Source organism: Acomys minous, assembly GCF_964271855.1.
Source record: "Acomys minous genome assembly, chromosome: 1".
In the NCBI taxonomy this organism is placed as follows: domain Eukaryota; kingdom Metazoa; phylum Chordata; class Mammalia; order Rodentia; family Muridae; genus Acomys; species Acomys minous.
In genome coordinates this window covers 153,424,025-153,444,256 of record NC_140483.1, presented here as the reverse complement: position 1 = coordinate 153,444,256, position 20,232 = coordinate 153,424,025, and the positions used below count along the sequence as shown (strand labels likewise).

At 38.3% G+C, this 20,232-nt stretch overlaps 1 protein-coding gene across 4 annotated transcripts in view; it reads left to right on the top strand.

The window, feature by feature from the left end:
- ECPAS (Ecm29 proteasome adaptor and scaffold) overlaps positions 1-20,232 on the top strand; it is a 119,858-nt gene that overhangs the window by 78,601 nt on the left and 21,025 nt on the right. For all 4 annotated transcript variants that reach the window (XM_084779192.1, XM_084779191.1, XM_084779189.1 and 1 more), the window contains 12 exons: positions 4,846-4,969; positions 6,806-6,951; positions 7,372-7,426; positions 8,238-8,352; positions 9,133-9,201; positions 10,966-11,083; positions 11,456-11,623; positions 14,260-14,339; positions 14,923-15,028; positions 16,557-16,604; positions 17,429-17,550; positions 18,855-19,005. In XM_084779192.1, coding sequence (XP_084635318.1) covers positions 4,846-4,969; positions 6,806-6,951; positions 7,372-7,426; positions 8,238-8,352; positions 9,133-9,201; positions 10,966-11,083; positions 11,456-11,623; positions 14,260-14,339; positions 14,923-15,028; positions 16,557-16,604; positions 17,429-17,550; positions 18,855-19,005 — 1,302 coding nt within the window. The remainder of the gene's footprint in view (positions 1-4,845; positions 4,970-6,805; positions 6,952-7,371; positions 7,427-8,237; positions 8,353-9,132; positions 9,202-10,965; positions 11,084-11,455; positions 11,624-14,259; positions 14,340-14,922; positions 15,029-16,556; positions 16,605-17,428; positions 17,551-18,854; positions 19,006-20,232) is intronic.

The window sequence follows — 20,232 nt, the reverse complement described above, 5'->3', positions numbered from 1 at the left end:
GGCTCTTGGGTTTTTGATGCCCAGTATAGTGGGAAAAGAACTGTAGTTAGTGAATACTAGCAAACTGTAGTGTATCTAGCATGACCTAATCTTGCCTCTGCCTCCCTTAGAGATGGTCTTTCACATTTCCTCACATTTAGTGTGCCAGCCTCTTTGCTCTGAGCTGCTGAAAACCTTGTACTTCCTTTTCAGATTGTTGCTATGCTCCTTAAAAAAATTTTTTTACTGACATTTAAACTATATTAGATTATTTAGATACAATGACTTGGAAATCTTTCTGTTATAGCATTTATTATACCTTTTAACTATACACGGGAGACAGAGTCTGCTTTGTTCACCATTATATGTGTCCACCAGTGTGATTGCAAAGGCAGATTCTCATAAATATTGGTAAAAGTAAGTGAATAGGAAGATATTTGCGTAGAATGCAGGAGAATCCTAAAGAAGGATGTGACTGTAACTGAGGATTTGGGTATAATCTACTTGGAGGGGAAATTACTGCTGAGCCTTGAGGGATGGGAGAGAGAAAAAGACTTTAGTTGAGGGTAAAAGATGTAAGGATTGAGGTAACTGAGTCAAAGAACTGGTTTTGAAATTCAAGCCTAGATTTTTTTTGTTTCCCCTCTGTTGGAGAGTGAATCCAGGGACTTGCCCATATTAAGCGTGCATTCTATCACTGAACTGCGTCCCCATTCCCATGTAATGTTTTCAGAGTGAGCTATAGTCGTGCCCGCATCACCAGAAGCCCGTTGTCCTAGTTACTTTTCAGTTGCTGTAACAGAACAGCACAACCAATGCAACTTGCAGAAGAAAGCTTATTTGGGGTTTACAGTTCAGAGGGCTAGTCTGAGCATCATGGCGGCACACAGGCAGGCATGGCGTTGGAGAGTAGCTGAGTGCTCATACTTATCCAGATCTACAAGTGCCAGTTAGAAAAAGCTAACTGGGGACGGCCTCGCCCCAAAACCACAGGTCCTCCAACAAAGCCACGCCTCTTAATCCTTCCCAAGCAGTTTCACCAACTGGGGGCCACATACTCACATATGAGCCTGTGGGAGTAATTCTGATTCAAAACACAACATCAGTTTAACCCTAACCTCTTGAAAAGAAGCTTATGTCACCTTTTCTTTGTAATGTCGATTCTCCTTGTGTTTAAGTTAACAAGAGCTTGCTGGGGCTCTGTCTGTCTGTCTGTCTGTCTGTCTGTTTAATGGGCATTGGTGTTTTGCCTGCATGTGTATCTGGGTGAGGGTGTCAAATCCTCTGGAGCTGGAGCTATAGACAGTTGTGAGCAGTCATATAGGTGCCAGGAATTGAACCCCAGTCCTCTGGAAGAGCAGCCAGGGCCTGCCTGCCTGCCTTCCTTCCTTCCTTCCTTCCTTCCTTTCTTTCTTTCTTTCTTTCTTTCTTTCTTTTTTCTTTGTCTTTTCTTTTTCTTTTCTTTTCTTTCTTTTTTTTTTTTTTTTTTTTTGAGACAGGGTCTCTCTGTGTTAGCCTTGGCTGTCCTTTACTCCCTTTGTAGATCAGGCTGGCCTTGAACTCAGAGCAATCCGCCTGCCTCTGCCTCCTGAGTGGTGGGATTAAAGGCGTGCGCCACCATGCTTGGTGCTTATTGTATTCTTAATATGATTTTGATGTCATTATTTTGTTAAAAGTTTAGAAATACAGAAATACTTAAAAACCAGAAACATTGAAGCAATGTGGAAAGATTAAAGGATAAGGATAAATGAAAAACCGTGGCTCTGAGAAGCAGAATCTGTTCATAGTCAACTAAAACGAAGTCCTAATGTGCTTTTTGGTTTGGTTCAACCATTTTGTGTTTTGGGTGCCAGGATCAAACCTACGGCTTAATATGTGCTAGACAAGTGGTCTACTAGTGCATACCTGGCCAGCTCCTACTTTGAGCTTCGTTATGGAAAGATTCAAGCCTATACAAAATAAAATAACATAGTGACTCCTCATGAACTCACTTTATTTAAGTATTAAGTCTCTTTATTTCCTCTACACATAATAAGCTTAGATGCCTTATCATTTCTAAATGTAGCTGTAAGGTTTTGGTTTGTGTGTATGCACGCCAGTTTTGGCATCAGTAATAGGAAATGTGTAATTAACAGGTAGATAAACAAATTAATGATATAATTCCTGATAAAGATCCTGTCTGTTAACTTGGCACAATAGTGCGCACCTATAATCCCATCACTTGGAAGACAGAGGCAGGTGGATCTCTGTGAGTTTAAGACCAGCCTGGTCTACAAAAGTGAGTCCAGGACAGTCAAGGCTACATAGAGGAACTCTGTCTCAGAAAACCAAAAACCAAAAACCAAAAGAAAAAAAAAAAAATAAGGGAGGAAAAAAAAAAGCCGAAAGATCCTCTCTGTTGAAATAGCTTTTCTCAACTTTAAAGGTCCCCAGAGAAGCTTTTGACCAGAGCTACTGTAGAGCTGAAACCCTCTGCCATCTTTCTCTAGATTAGAAAGGTATGGTGTGATCACTTGATGTTTCATGAAGACTGATGAAACACTAAATCGAAGAATGACAGTGACAATGCTCACCCCCTCATATGCTTCCCAGTCTTGATTGCATCCTTGTTTCTCTTATACTTAAATGTTTCACAGTAAACAGAAAAATACCAGAGGGTACTAAGGCAGATGCACTTCCATGTTGGGACAGTGATTCCTGCTTGTAAAACGTCAGAATTTGCAAATTAAAATATAAATATTTGAATATTTAACTACACAGCATTTTATTAGGTTTTTAAAATGTATACATTTATATTATTACATATGAATAAAAGTACATGTAGCAGGAAGAACCACGAGACAATCAGGAATTATATAAATATTACATTCATAGTGATTTGGCTATTTGTATTTGGCAAACTTGAAGTAAACATCTTTCCTATCTTGTTGGGTCTAAATTTCTGAATGAAAATCAATATCTATCATATCTCATCTCTATTAACCTAAAACATACATCTTGATCTAAAAGCATCTTAACCTCTAACCTACTAAGCTTAATTGAAATACTAAACTATCTGGTCTTCAACCCCATTAGAGATTTGAGAAGGAATAAAATCTAAATACCTGAGTGAACCAGAAGTTCAGGTTAGCAGCTTCCAAAATGAAAAAAAAAAAAATGACTGAGACAGTTTACTGCCTGAATAATCATGCAACACTGTAACATTGGAGCATCATACTGGCCTTCTAGCTCAATATATCTGAACAAATATATTCATGAGGCAAGAACTATAAAGGACTTGCTTACCCTGTCTTGGCAGAATTCGGCTGTCGACTCTGCCTGCCTCGAAACTTGCCCATTTTTAGGCAGAATTCTGTCTGTGGCAGAAATGAGGACATTTTGCCCAGTGGCTGGTTTGCCACATTGGAAGCCAACTCCATAAGGAGATTTTTTTTGATGCTCAACATCTTCTTTGAGGTTGGCTGGGTATTGCCAGGAGTTAACTTGTCTTGTTGTTGAAGACTCTTTAGAATAATAAAAACATCTTTAAATGCCATATTCTGTAAGTCTCGGAGGCTTTTGATGACCTTATTTAACTATTTTACTTTATATATCTATAGAATCATATCTATCTATTAGACCTAGAATATATATTCTTGTGATAAAATTAGACTAGTATTTGACATGACCATGATTTGCATCAATATACAAAATTCAGTACCATTGAATTAAAAAAATAACCTTATTTGAGCATAACAATTAAAGCCTTGAGTTGAGTAGATTCAGTAATCCACCTTTTGTTCTATCCTCCCTCCTTATTTCTATATCCCCCCTTCTTTCTCTTCAGCTCCTATATCCTGACTTACAAAAGAAAAGATCGGGGAAAAGAGAGACATCCCTGAGTCCAACCTAGTTTCCTCTCTGTATAAGACCAATAGTAACTTATAACCAACTCCTGATGAAAATAAGCATCTGTAGACCAAGAGAGTAAACAGAAACCTAGCCAACTCCCTTTACCCCCTTAGAAGAAATGGGAAGTTGTTCTCAAGGTTTTTTCAGGCTGATTTAGGGTGAATAATACCTTTGAAGTCCCCCCCCCCAAAAAAAGGGGAGAAATAGTTAAGTAAGCCAGAGATAGCGTTTGTGGCCCATTTCCCAAATGTTGTGAATTTCCATGCTTATAGGAGCATTTCTAATGTTTGGCTTGCAAAACAATTTCAAACTTAAAATGAAAATTTAAGAATAATGCAGAGAACTCCTGTATACCCTTTGTTCTAAATCTACCGAGTTTTAGCGTTTTATATTTGCTTTATCATTCTCTACCTTTTTTCAGGACCTTTTGAGAGTAACTTGCAGGTATCATGGAAGAGTGTGAGGACTTTTTATAAACATGTAGTGGCCATTATTTATTATGCAATTACTACAGTCAGGCATACTGAATAGTAAATATATTATCTAAATTAACATCGTTTAATCCTTATAGCCTGGTGAGGTGAATGATAATACCGTGCTCATTTAACCAGTGAAGTTGTTGAGGCCCAGAAAAGTTTACATACGGACATGTGAGAGTCTGAGCTAGAATTTGCGTCGCTGTTTCTGAACTGTCCCAACTTCCTACATAAAGGTCTCATGTTTCCAAAAATTAAAAACTACTGCAAAACAGTTCTGGGCTGAGGGTGAGACGCAGACTCCTGGAGATCAGAAGTAATATTCAGATCCTGAGTTCTCCAGTCCTTCGCTCTTGAATCACCAAGATAGCTTAAATGAGGCAAAGTATGAAAATAAAGCCTGCTGAGAGAAGTAAGGTATCAAGCAGCTCTTTTATAGAAATGGGTATTTTGGGGGAAATGATCTCTTGTTCATGGGTTTCACTCTTCTTCATTGTAGGCCAAACAGATTGAACTTCAGTTTACTATTGGTGAAGCCATTACCAGCGCTGCAATAGGAACTAACTCTGTGGCTGCTAGAGACGCTTGGCTGGTGGCTGAAGAAGAATATGTCCCTCTTGCTGGTAACAAACACTTACCTCACTCATTTGCCAGGGCTGAGTGCCTTTCTTCTGTTTAATTTTTCCCCAACTATTTATACATGCCTTACTAATTTGGTCTGTCAAGGAGGACTAAAGAAGATTGAACATAGCTGGGCATGATGGTGCCCTCCTTTAGTTCTGGCATTCAGGAGGCGGAGGCAGGAGGATCTCTGAATTCAAGGCTAGCCTAGTCTACCTAGCAAGTTCTAGCCAGGGCTACGTAGTGGAATCCTGTCCCTCCTTCCGTGCCTCCCCCCACCCCAATAAGGGAGAGAGAAAGATTAAACATAAAAATTAGAAAGTTCCCAGCCTTTTGTATCTAACTCTTTACTATATAATGAAGCTCCTCTGTTCCTGCTAGTCCTAGAAGGGCACTAGACTTCAGGAGCTGCGTCAGGGAGAGAGTGTGTATGCGGTTCCTCAGTATATGTTACAGACCCTAAGATTTCAAATTAAGGTGATGTATGCCTGTAATAACAGCACTTGGGAGGCTAAAGTAGGAGGACTGCAAATTGGAGGATACGTGGGATATATAATAAGATCAAAGCCAGTCTGGGCTACATAGTGAGACTTTATCTCAAAAGCAAAGCAAAACAAAAATCCACCAACAACAAAGGAAAAGAAAAACAAGGGCTAGTGAGACCACTCTTCAAGTGCTGCCAAGCCTGATAGCCTAAGTTTTGGCTCACAAGGTATAGAAACAATTCTGGCAGAGCTGACCTCTGACCTCCACATGTATGTTGTGGCATGTGTTCTCTTGCATGTGCACATGTATACACAAAATATGAATAAGCTCAGTGTTAAAAATTAAAAAAAAAAAAACAAAGTAAAATACACCCCTGCCCCCAAAAGACAGATATCTTCTTGGGTTGATTCAAGTTTAGAATTGAAATATATTTTAGTATTGAACCAAGATTTAAAAAAAAAATCTTTATATTTGACCAAGTCCCCTGGATGGGGAGGCCCGGTGGCACTCAGAGGAAGGATGGCAGGTTACCAAGAAGAGACTTGATATTCTATGAGCATATACAGGGGGAAGAGGTCCCCCTCAGTCACAGTCACAGGGGAGGGGAGGATACAAGGGAGGGGATAATCATTGAGATGTAATATGAATAAATTAATAAAATTTAAAAAATCTTTAAAGCTAAAATAAACACCATTAAGTATTCATATTTTTCTTCTTTGCTGGGAAAATGAGGAATGTTTTCATGGTAACAGTGCCGTTGTGAATTGTATCCCATAATGAATATAGTTACTGTACTTGTTGTTACAGACCATTTAACACTGCAGCGTCGTTACCTGTTATTTTGTTAGATCATACAGAGATTTAAAAGAAACAGGAAAACAGTTTTCCTGGCTGTGTAAGTAGGATGAGCACGTTTGGTGGAAGCCACAGGAGCTCTCTGAGGCTGCTGTTTGAGTGTGTGAAGTAAAGCACCTGGACATTTGTACATGGAAGGAAGGAGGACCATTCATCAGGCCCAGCACTGTTGAGACCGTGATACCGAGAAGTAATGGGGAAAGAGATGCGTTAGAGCTGGAGGAGAAAAGTAAAGTTCAAAGATACTGCTCAGCTTGTTTTTAGATGGAAGTTTAGAAAGATTTAGTAAAGAAAAATTGCTGAGCTTAAAGAGAGTGGGATAATTTTTCATTCCAATGAACTATAGTTATTTGAGTAACTTAAAAAGATTAATTTGTTACCTTCTGGACATTTTTGGTCATTTGAATTTTAACATTGAGTTATTGTATGATTATTTATTTAAATAAAGGAAATTATATTTGGGTACTTTACTTGTAATCTTTTTGCTTATTCCTCAGGTGCCAAAGTAAATGATGTTGTCCCATGGGTTTTAGATGTTATTTTAAATAAGCATATCATCAGCCCCAACCCACATGTGAGGCAAGCAGCCTGCATCTGGCTCCTTTCTCTTGTGAGGAAGCTGAGTACCCACATAGAAGTGAAGGTGAGCTTCATAATATAAAGTGTATATGTGATGAACGTAATGATCCCCAGTGTGAGGCAAGCAGAAAGTATGAAGGTTGGAGTCATTAAGAACTAACTGAAGTTTTGAAATAATTACCATATGAAGCAGTGAAGGGTGATGATCTGGTTAGCTGGTAAGAAAATGATCTACATATGAACATGTAAAGTCAGAAGGGCTTAGATGGGCAGACTCATGTCGGGACAACGTTAGACTGAATGCTTAGCCTGCCTGTGAGGGGTACAGCTTCAGGTAATGTGGACACCTGTGACGAGGAGTACATGGGGAGGTTCGTAACTGCCTTGGTCCTAAGACTCTGGCCTCAAAGTTCCTTAACAGTGAGATCCTTGTTTTCCTGAGAGGTAGAATTTCAGTGCTCTGGTGCCTTTTCTTTTCTTTCAGTCACATCTTAAAGAGATTCAGAGTGCATTTGTTTCCGTTCTGTCAGAAAACGATGGTAAGTTGTTGGTACATATTTGATTTGTTAGCTTTATTTAACTTCTACTTTAAATTTTGAAAAGTATGGGCTAATGAATTAACAGTGCAAAAACCTTTTAGCTGTGTGACTAAAACAAAACCAGCCACATTGTGTTAATCCCAGTGGGGAGGTAAAAGGCAGGGGAGTTATGAGTTCTAGGCCAGCCAGTTACACAGTAAGATTCTGTCTCTACCTCAGAGCTGAAATAAAATTAAAATTTTTAGTATTAAAGGTAATTGTATTAAGGTAAAAGCCAAGGTTAGCTTGCACAGTACTATCCCCGCCCCCCAACTGAAGTTCTAAAGTACAAGAAATTGAAACTCTTATATATAAATTAGAACATTTTCTACAATTTTACATTAGTGTTAAACTTTTTCTACTTCTGATTACTTATCTTGATTTAAGTAATAGTGTTAAAAAAATATTATTTAAAACATGGACTTGTTTGTATTACCTTTACTTTCCTAAAATTGGATATGGGTCTCTTAAAATCCTAGGAGAGTGTTTTATCTAGAATATAAACAGTGTATATTGATATTCTTATACTGTGGTTTTTATAGTGACACTGTAGGGCTGTTTTTTTTTTTTTATTGCATTAGGTTTTGAACACGATTTTCATTAACTTGTGATGCCATGTCTACTGTCTTGATTTAGGGAGATAGAATGCTTCTGTTTTTATATCTTTACTTTTATATAATTTCAGAGTAAAGATAATTACTTGAAGGAAAATAATGGGCTAGGAGAGAAATTTCTTTTAGAATAGTGTAATTTTTGTCTACCTCTCTTGTAGAACTCAGCCAAGACGTTGCCTCAAAGGGGCTTGGGTTGGTTTATGAGCTGGGCAATGAAGCCGACCAACAGGAACTGGTGTCTACACTTGTAGAAACACTCATGACTGGCAAAAGGTAGAGTGCGTTTTAACATTTCATCTGTGAATACATAGGACAGTGAGAATACGACATGGAAGGAGGAGAAGTTCTACCTCTACTTTCTTATTAATCCACTGAATCTTAGTGATTGTTAATTTAATTATTCCAGGCTATACTTTACTTTAGAAAATTTCAAACATGAATGGTCCCAGGACAATTAAAGCATTGGATTAACCAAATGTATTACAGTGTTTTCTAAAAAATGTTAAGATGTGATAAGAAGAACCTTGAGAGCTGTCAGTACTCTGATCTGTAATGAGCACATGAAGGGACATGGGTTTTGTAATTGCTTGCTGCTTTCTGTTGCCTCCTTGGGGGAAGGGTAATTTTTAATGTGTAACACACTGGCTCTAACTTATTTATTTATGTATTTTTAAAGATTTATTTATTATGTATACAATGTTCTGCTTGCATGTACACCTGCACACCAGAAGAGGGCACCAGATCTCATTATAGATGGTTGTGAGCCACCGTGTGGTTGCTGGGAATTGAACTCAGGACCTCTGGAAGAGCAGACAGTGCTCTTAACCACTGAGCCATCTCTCCAGCTCCTCTAACTTTATATATAGATCTTTAATATTTGTAAATTTGTTTTGTTTATATTTAAGAAAATTTGCAGTCTGATAGAAAAGAATAGTTTCTGTCTTTCAACACTAGACACAGGTTTTTATTAATTTGCAAATGACTTGTATCCATTTGCTTATTGTTGGTATGGAAAATTTGAAGCTAACTTAAAATCTTGATGATTCCTTTTAGAGTTAAACATGAAGTTTCTGGAGAGACAGTGGTATTTCAAGGGGGAGGCCTTGGCAAAACACCTGATGGGTAAGTGTTCTAAATCTAAATCCGTTGATTAGCTAGGGGAGAGCAGGAATGTTATTTGTGGATGGATAAATAAAAATGGTATTGGAAAAAAACACTACTGTCTTAGATTGGGTTTCCTTGGAGACAAACTCAGATAGAGATTTGTATGTTGGAAGTTTATTGGAGAATACCGTAGGATTGTTCTTGGAAGCAGTGCGCAAGTAGACAGCTAATGGCAGAGGGACGGCTGAACTGAAGCCATAATGTCACTGGACAGTGGATTCTTGAGGAACGTCAAGCCAGGGTGGCGTGCCCATTTAGGCTTGCCTTGCTTTGAGCCACAGAGCCTAGGCCTCAAGGCTCACCTCTTAGGCCTAAATTTATGCCTGCTCAGTGACTAATCATTTGTGGTAGGCTGCTTTGTGGGAGGCCATGACCTCAAAGACTAAGGTTAGTTCTTAGGGACTGACAACAACACTAGGTTCAGAACTGTCTGCTCCCAGGAAGCAGAGTCTTGATTAGAGACCTTGCAGCATATAAATTTTTTTTTTCTGGGAAAACTTCTTGTCTTAGATTAGTCTGCCAGTTTATTATTTTAAATCAATTTAGGTGCTGTACCTCTTTTATTATTATTTTAGTGTGGTTATATTGTTATATTTCCTCTAAGAATTGTCAGATAAACTATGCTACTCACTCTGTCTTCCTGTGACATTTGGAACAAGAGAACACTGCAGGAGGTTTAATCTGTCACCTTGGAAGTTCTTTTTATATTTCCTTTTGTCTAGATTATTTCCAAACTTCGTCCCCTCCCCCATCTCCCTGCACCCCCCCTGTTAACCCCCCCTCACAACCCCCCCCCCCATCCTCTCTCTCTGTTGTTGATTTGTTTTTTCCTCTGAATTTTTCAGGGATGAGGTCTCGTTATATTGTCTTTGTTGTTTCTGAACTAGTTGGCTCATTGGCCCCTCTGGTACGACTACAGAGGTACAAACCACTGCACTCTAGCTTATGAATTAAAATTTGCTAGTTTTTCACAAACTGGTATTTAAACATATAGAATGTATTTAGAGGAAATTTAACATAGAAATATTTTCAAATGACTCATGGTTATGAAAGATTGTATACAACATGATGAATTATTGCATTGTTTTCAGAGATGCAGAGAGATTCACCTCCATGCAGGCACATTTTAGGTATCATGTCTATTATTAACAAATACTTGATAAAAAGCAACTTAGGCTGGAGGGTTTATTCTGGTTCACAGTTGAAGGCGTCAGGTTCGTCCTGGAAGGGAAGCAATGGTGGTAGATGGCTACATGGTTACAGGTGTGTTTAGTTGGGACTACTCCTCACCTCTTAGCAGAATAGAAAGGAGAGACTGGACAGGAATTGCGACTGCACTATAACATCTCAAAGCTCACCCCTTGGTAACTTCCTCTACACAACAAAGATGCACCTCTTATAGTTACTACAGCCTTCCAAAACAGCACTGTGAGCTGGGAACCAGATGTGAAACATTTGAGCCTATGGGAGGTATTTCACAGTCAAATCGCAACAGGTATTTATCAGCAGAAAGACTTAGGAATTGTTGACAATTGAGGTGTATGACTTTTTATATTCTTCTCAATCTAGTTTTCAGTCTCCCCAGTGATGATTATGATATTAACACCCAAGGGTAGTAAGTACAGTTTAAAAAAGAGCTGCTGTTATACTGGTGGTGAAATTCACATCAAGCCAAAGATAGCTAGAAAAAAAATGTTGTTTGTTTGTTTGTTTGTTTCTAAGCCAGGGCCTTTCTACTTACAAGGAGCTTTGCTCTCTGGCAAGTGATCTTAGTCAGCCTGATCTGGTGTATAAATTTATGAATCTGGCGAATCATCATGCAATGTGGAACTCCAGGAAGGTAAGTTGCTATTTTGTTTCATTTCTTTCTTAAATTTTCCCTGGAGATCAAACCCAGGGCCTCATGCATACGTGGCAAGTGTTTTACTACTGACCTATATCCCTCTCACTGAGCTTTTAGTTATTACGTTCTCCAAAACCAAACTTGATACATTAGCTATGTAGTGCCAGTTGATGTATAGATAATTGTGAAAAGTGTGTGTCTGAGAATCAGAATACCATGTTAACCATTATTATTGCTAAAAGCTGGAATACTAAGTAATGTTCTCTTCAGGTACAAATTTGAGAAATAATATTTTGTAGTCTTTTTGTATTTACTGTGTTATTATTTTACTCTGGCAGTCATGTATAAGTTACTGTTTGATATTTTTAGGGTGCTGCTTTTGGTTTTAATGTAATTGCTGCCAGAGCTGGAGAACAGCTGGCTCCTTTTCTGCCTCAGCTGGTTCCTCGACTTTATCGTTACCAGTTTGATCCCAACCTTGGAATTCGACAGGCTATGACAAGTATTTGGAATGCATTGGTCACCGACAAATCAATGGTAAGTATCTGTTTGCCTGTGTGTTAGGAAAACACTGTAGCATGACTGAGGTACCACATAAGACTTAAACAAGCACACTCACCCCTTTGTATATTTATTTGCTTTCATTGCTTGTTTGCTTTTGTCTTTCAATGATGCTATAATATTTACTGAGGTCTCAAAACGAAAGCAAGCTGAATGTTCACTGAGTGGAGAGATAGTTAAAAGAATGATAGTGCAGTCACACAATGGAATATTATGTGATAACAGGCATCACTGATGCCATGGAGAATGGTTCACAAATCTATGCCTAAAGAGTAATTTTAGTTGGGAAGACAGACAAAAGAAATGGTCAGTGGCCATATATTGTTTTATTTCTTGGTTCTATTGTCTGGATGTTGATTACTACATTCAATCCTCCTTTCAGCTATGAAGGTTTCTCAGGAGCTACCTCTGAATACTGTTGTCCTCTTAGCTTTCTTTTTACTAATTCCTGGGCATATAAACATTCTGTTTAATGTAATGGTTCTCAGTTCTGTACTGGCTCAGATAGGACATGTACTCATCCATATTTACCATCTTGCTTGGTGTCTTCACTTGACTTGTACCATAAATGTAGCCTGTCCCATAAAGAGCTGAAAATAAAGGAAAAGAGATACATTTCCTTCTTTATTCTCACTGTTAATTTGTTTAAGCTGGGAAAGATGGCCTCTCCTTCCTTTCTTGCCTGTCTTATGATGTCCCCAGGCCCACATTGGGTTTAGTAGCAGTTTCTGTTGGTTCCACTCTTATCAAGATTTGCTTGAACATACTCCGCCTGTGATGGTTCCTGATGGTAGATCATCACCACCCTTTCCTTCTCTTTGCCCTGTGTTAAATTACCTATTTAGCAGTAAAAGTGATTTTGAAAATTAAAAATTGATTTTGGTTAAAAAATTTAAATGGTCTCTTAGTTCACACTTTTCCCCAATACTAGAGTTTGAACTCAGGCTCTTAAACATGCCAGGAAAGTGCTCTACCAATGATAGTATTTCTCTTTTTAAAAATACTTGCTTTGATACAAGATCTTACTCTGTTTCATGCTGTGTTCTGAACTTTTGGCCTCCTCAGCCTCCTGAATAGCTATAGGGGTGCACACCCGCTTTCACCTTGCAGTTTCCTGTTCCACTGAGTCAGCCATCAAGTTGTTGTTGCCAAAGATTAGATCAAACTCACTGTCCTTCTGAAGCATTATGTGGTTATTTTTGCACCAAACACTGTAAAGTATGGAGGCAAGTGAGACACCATCTTGCCATTAAGGTCTCCACTGTAATAGAGCAGTGCAGTAATGAATTATCTGACTGATTTACCTTCAGAAGGTGTTGTGGGAACATGGCAGAGAGTCAGTAGGCCAAGCTCTCTGAGAAGTTACTTGAAGTTTTGTTGCTGGACTTTCACTACTTTGTAGGCCCTTCTTTTCCCTCAGTCTCTATCCCTTCACTTTCATCCCCTATCACTAGAATCTTTGAATCTTAAGTTTTTTCCTTTTGAATGACCAACAACTACCAACCTGACCTACTGAGGCACTAGCATTTATCTACCCTCTGAAAAGTTCCCAGAATTCCAAAATGAACACAATTGCAGAAACTGTCTGCAGCTGGCAAAACCATGCCTCTGCCAGAGCATGAGGCAAATCAGTCAGCTGCTGCAGACAGTCAGAGCTGCTCCATATCCCCATACCTAGGATTAAAATGAAAGCATATTCTTCTAATTTTTTTTAAAGAAACCAAAATCCAGAATTTTCAGTACAAAGTTGGACATGGAGGATGATTGTAGAGGCAGTGTATGTATGCAAAGAAACAGACCTACCATATGTAGCAAGGTAGTCACGGGGGCTTTGTGTCATATAAAGCCCCCGCGATTCGACTTTATTCCTTTGCACTGTGGAATAGAACCAGAAAAATGATCAGTGTTGTTGGGAGGTAAATAATTTGATTGTTCAGGATTTTAAAAAAAATTATTATTTTTTTATTCAGTTAATTTATTCAGACTACATCTCAATTGTTACCCCATCCCTTGTATCTTCCTGATCCTCCCTCCATCCACTTTCACCCATTTCCCCTCCCCTATGACTGTGACCGCGGGGGACCGCCTCCCCCACTATATGGTCATAGGCTATCAAATCTCTTCTTGGTAGCCTGCTATCCTTCCTCTGAGTGCCACCAGGCCTCCCCACCAAGGGGAAGTGGTCAAATATGAGGCACCAGAGTTCATGTCAGAGTCAGTCCCCACTCTCCACTCAACTGTGGAGAATGTCTTGTCCATTGGCTAGATCTGAGTATGTGTTCAATGTTTACTGCATGTATTGTCCTTGGTTGGTGCCATAGTTTGAGCAGAACCCCTGGGCCCAGATCTGCCCGTCCTGATGTTCTTGTAGGTTTCTAGGACCCTCTGGATCCTTCTATTTCCCCATTCTCCCATACTTCTCTCGCCTAGAGTCCCAATAGGATGTCCTCACAGCTATCCCAATCTCCTGGTAGGTCATGGGACATGCCCCTTGGGCTAGTACCCAATTATAAGTGAGTACATACCATGAATGATCATACTGAGTGAGTTAACCCAGAAGCAGATTGTTCAGGATTTTTACATTTTCCATTTTTTCCGTTTGCTTTCATTAGGTGGATAAGTATTTGAAGGAAATTCTTCAAGATTTGATTAAAAACCTTACCAGCAACATGTGGCGAGTTCGAGAATCCAGGTACCCCTTGGAAAATTAGATTAGCCAGATAGAACTGGAAAATTCCCCTTCAAATTTCTAAGTTTTTTTTTTTAAATATGGTATAACAAAAATTAAGCTAAAACCACCAAGAAACATATTTTTAGTTGAGTGAGTTCTTTATCTATTTAAACTACTTGATTTGTCTAAATTAGTTTATAAACATGAAATTAACAAATTTCTGAATCATTTGTTAAATTGTTAGCCCTCAAGTTGTATAATTTCATGGCTTTATAGTGTATAGAGTTTATTTATATATACTGTATGAAAACATTCAGTGCCTGTTACGTGCTTGGTGATATGCCAGACATTGAGAACACACAGGTGAGTTAAAAGTGATGTATTGGTGTATCATCCAAAGGGATTAAATTATAGTTGTAGGAATTGACACTTAATGATTTGTGTCATATATTTGAAGCAGTACTAGAATAATTATTGATTGTCTTGGGGTGAGAGGTTAGGACTAGAAATAAGATAGAGTTATATTATTGCTCAGTATGACTATTTGATAGTAAAATATTGGACTTGCTTGATCATATATTTGAAATCAAGTTTTTATTTTCAGCTGTTTAGCTTTGAATGATTTATTGAGAGGAAGACCTTTAGATGACGTCATTGACAAACTTCCAGAAATGTGGGAAACACTTTTTAGAGTACAAGATGATATTAAGGTATTATAGAAATAAATCTACATTTATATATAGACCAATTTAAACTGGAATCATTAAAATATGCTGCAGATTTTTAAAATGTATATATTTTTAAATTCCCTATTTAGACAGTTTTAGGGAAACTGTAGTTTTATCCCTAAATTTCAACTTTGATGTATATGTAAAGTTTAAAGTTTGGGTATCTTTATTTAGGTCTAAACTGAACTGACTTAAAGAGTTGGCTACAGCTTACCTTTTTTTGCAATAGAAATCTAATGCTGTTGTTGGATTTGAAAGAAACCCTCATTTTGAAGGGGGGTTTCATAATTCATAATGACTTAAGTTTCAAAAATTAGGCATTCATTTCCAAATAATATGATTAATGAAAAAATCTCTGAGTTTTTCTTGGGTATTTCACTTGCTTCATATTACTATAAAACTGAAGTAATTAATTTAGGAAGCAAATGGTTTACCTTAGCTATTTTATAAGTTGTTATCAGATGGACTCTATTGTTTGGGTCTATGACAAGGCAGTTTGTCATGGTCAGAGTCTAAAGTGGAAGAAAACATTTACTTGGAGTAAAGAACAAAGAGAAGGAGAAAGAGTCTGAGGCCCCATAATCTCCTTCAGGGCCTTGCTCTTAGTGATCTAGACTTACTTCCCCTATCTCTAAGATTCTAGTAGTGCTCTCTTGGGACCCAGCACATAAACCTTTGAGAATAATCAAAAGTCAACTAACCTGGACCCCAAGGGGCTCACAGAGACTGAACCACCAACCAGAGAGCATCCATGGGACAGATCAAGGCCCCACACATATGTGACAGATGTACAGCTTGGCCCTCATGTGGGACCTCCAACAGCAGGAGCAGGGGCTGACTCGGACTCTTGTTGCCTGCCTTTGGGTCCCTTTCCCCAACTAGATGGCCTTGCCTAGCCTCAATAGGAGAAGTTGCGCTTAATACTTAGTATGCCAAAGCGGGTTGGCACCTGTGGGAAGTCTTCCTTACTCTGAGAAGAAAGGGACGGGGCATGGGGCACATGAGGGGAGGTTAAGAGGGAGGGCTGGGGAGGAAAGGAAGGAGGGGAAATTCCTATTGGGATATAAAATTAATTAATCTACAAAAAAAAAAATGCAACTAAAGTTGGATCTAAACTAAAGGATCTAAAGATAGACTATCTAAATTTTAAACTGTTTTGACAGACTTAAAATTAGACCACTAGGCTTATTGCTTTAGTTATTCATTAGAAAATTTTAGTTCTTTTAGAATCTTCACAGATTTTTATGTATTTTATAATACATTGAATTTTTAGACTATTGGTAGTAGCTATCTTTTTATATGGCCAAAAATAGATCATATATGTATATATGAATGAATGAGATCCGCATTGGATAAAGAGCCTAGTGGAGCAACATATATTTAAGTCTGTAAAGTTATGTTTCACTATTTTGTATTAGGATCTAAGGTAGTTAATTATGCATAGAGTTGGGGAATGAATATTGTCTAATATGTATAATGCCAGGCTTTTTTCCCCCCCCTTCACTTTTAGGAGTCTGTACGGAAAGCAGCAGAACTAGCTCTGAAAACTCTGAGCAAGGTGAGAATATTCCTCTCAGTGAAATAGAGCAGGGCAGGGCTCACCGTAGATTGGACAGTGCCTCCCCCCCTCAGCCCCCATCTGAGATAATGTTGGCTTGTAATCAGCTTCTTGTGTAATTTACTGCTCTTAAGAGTGAATAAGAAAGTGGGTCCCATTACATTATGCTTAGTGAATCTTGAAAACACCTTATTCTCTCAGTTTCTGTAAACGATTAGCTTCTGCAGGCTTCTACATGAGCTGTGAGCTTTTCCTTTGACCCTGAGGAACACATTGCACACGACATGAAGCCATATGTGTCTTTCAGCATCCTTCCTAAATGTATGAGGTTGGCAAGCTTTTTGAAACTAAATAGTCTGCCACTTGGACTTAATTTTGTAATTTACATTCTAATTGCTTGAGCCTTATCTTCAATCACATTACTGAGTAGTAAAAGTGCGTTTTAAATCCTGGTGCCTCTCATGTCTAGGTTTGTGTTCTTTACCAGAATATTGTCCTGCCACCTGTATTGGTGAAGATGGTTATACACAGACCACTTTTAAAAAGTGCTTTCGTATACATTTTTCATCACACCTGCAGCTCCTTTGGTTCTCACTATACAAATCAGAGAGTAAAAAGTTAGAGAATAAAATATATTATCAGATTTTCTGCTTAGAACTCAGTAACTGGTCATTCCATTATTTCCCTCCAACCCTCATAGTACATAGAAAGTAGACTCACTCGTTTTTTATTCCTGATAGTGACATAGAAAAGCACTTTGTCAGAGAAATGCTTTAATAGTTGAGAGGCCAGCTTCACTAATGTCCCTGCTCTTTGTATGTGAGGTTTGTGTGAAAATGTGTGACCCTGCCAAAGGAGCAGCTGGCCAGAGAACCATTGCTGTCCTCCTGCCCTGCCTTCTGGACAAAGGAATGATGAGTCCTGTGACGGAAGTCCGAGCCCTCAGGTGTGGTTTGGTTGAAGTGAATGTACTGGAAATAGTTAGTTTCTAGCCAGTCTGTAGAACATGTGTTTTCTTGAATGTTAGATCTTTAAAATATGGAAAATGGACTGAGGAGAATCCATTGAGGTAACTTGAGCATTTATGAAGAAATGTGAGTCAGAGTATTTTTATACTCATATTTCACGGAGACCTTGATTTCAACTAACATCCTGGACTACATATTATCCTATTATCATTGGCCCCTTTTCTTAGCAAGCACATCTTCTGTTATGCCACAGGTCTTTAGGGGCTTGCTTGTTGGATATAACCAACCGTCCTCTGTAAACTAATCTATATGGTGATCATTAATGGCTTCTAAATCTAATAGCTGAAAGGCAAATGTGGAATTTAATGATGGTTCAGGCCGTCCAAACCTGACCACAGTGATGACTCTCATAGGGTAAAATCCTGATGTGGTGGGATGGGATATATTCAGTATTGCTTATGAAAGAGCCTTGGTTGTTTTGGAGGCAGAGTCTACCCATGTAGCTCACTCTAGCCCTGTATTTGCTATATAGCAGTGCAGCCTGGCCTCAAACACGTGATCCTCCAGCCTCATACATCAAAATGCTTGGATTACTGGCATAAGCCTATTTTTAAAATAAGTGAACCATTACTTGATTTAGCATTATATATGTGTGTGTGTGTGTGTGTGTGTGTGTGTATATATATATATATGTGTGTGTGTATATATATATGCTATGTTAAATAACTCAATTGGTATATAATCAGTGAGGTCAAGTGAGAGTAAAAGAGAAAGTTTGGGACTGATAAAGAGTTTCAAGAATTAAGCTGGGTGTGGTAGCACACACAATTTTTAATACTAGCACTTGGGAGGTAAAGGCCATCAGAACTCTGTGAGTTCAAGACCAGCCTGGTCTACTTAGCAGGTTCTAGGTCAGCCAGTGCTGTACATAATGAAACCCTGTCTCAAACAACAACAACAACAATAACAATAAACTTCAGTTTAAAGATGCTAATGGATAGACTTTGAACTTTGAATTTGGATTCCAACAAACTATGATTTTATTGAGCCTCTCCATATTTTATGTGTGCCTGCTTAAAAATATCTGTAATTTTTTTTAAGCGAGAGGAGATAAGAGACCCTGGGTTCAGTCATAACCAGAAACCCCACCTCCCACTTGTTAGAACCAGTTTTGAGCCATATGAGTATTTACCTGAGTGCAACTGCTGAGCATTCTCATGGTTAGGTTGTAGGTGTCTTAGTTTGGGTACAAAGACTCAGTTGTTGTTTTCTGTGTGTCTAGCATTAACACCCTTGTGAAGATCAGCAAAAGTGCAGGAGCCATGTTGAAACCACATGCACCCAAACTCATCCCAGCACTGCTAGAATCCTTAAGTGTGCTGGAGCCTCAGGTTCTCAATTATCTGAGTCTCCGGGCTACAGAACAAGAAAAGGTGAGTTGATAGCAGAATTGCATTGCTAAGTATTGATGAAGTATGATCACTGTTAAAGACCCATGCAGTGTCGAAGAAAAACTCCGGTAACTGATGATGCTTTCACTCTTAATCACTACTTGCAGTGGGTTTTCCTTGTTTGTTTGTACTTTAGAATATTTTTCCCCTAGTGGGAAAGGCCTGTCCATCTTACATGCTTTCGTTAATCAAAATTGACAACTTCTTAACTTAATTTTAACAGTCTAAAATTTATTTTTATTTATTTTTTGGTTGTGAGCCTAACCTTTAACAGCTGAGCCATCTCTCCAGCCCTGTTTTTATATTTTTAGGGGCTATAGCTAACCATCTACAAAATGTCTAAATATTTATACATAGATTTCAGTAAAAAATTGCTCTGCTTTGTCTTTGATCAGTTATTTTTTTAAAGATTGTATATTATATATTTATTGAGGAGAAATGAAATAAACCTGGAAGGATAGAAAGCAATCATAGAAGTCTCCATTACTGTTTCCTAGGGCTTTAAAAAATTCCTTTATAGTTATAAGCTACAAAGCCCCAAATATTCAATAAAAACAAAATCAGATTTTGATTATTGTTCTGTAACCTTTTTTTTTTTAATTTAATGGGTTATAGTGTGTGTATCTATTTCATTTCATTCTTTTGAATTCATTCATACTGAAGTCAGGTGACTATTTTTGTGGGGAGGCCTTTACATCATTAAAGGTTATAACCCCTCTTTTCCTCTATATCTTTGATAACATTGAATAATTGATCATAATTGTATTTAATTGAATATAATTGAACTACATTAGTCTTACAAGCAAGAGCCTTACTGTTATATTTTGAATATTTTTTGTACATACGTCATCCACTATCTTCTTTATACTCTCCTAGCTCCAGCCTGCTCATCTCCCCCTCCCCCCCTCCCCTCCCCTTCCCCCACCCCTCCAAAACCCAGACCTTGTGGTTGAAGCACTGTGTCCATTGAGCTAAATTCCAAACTTTTAGATCTAGAGAGATATCATGGCAGTTAGCTAGTCTTGTAGAGTAGTGGAGTTCGATTCTTAGTACCCAGCTGAGGCATTTCATAGCTTTCTGGCCTTTATGGGCTGCACAATTCAGTTGCACATGTCTCCCTTTTTACATAAAAGAAAACAACAACAACCAAACTTGTAATTCTTAACTCCTTTTTGCCATTTATATATTTCTGTGAATTGTGTTTCTATT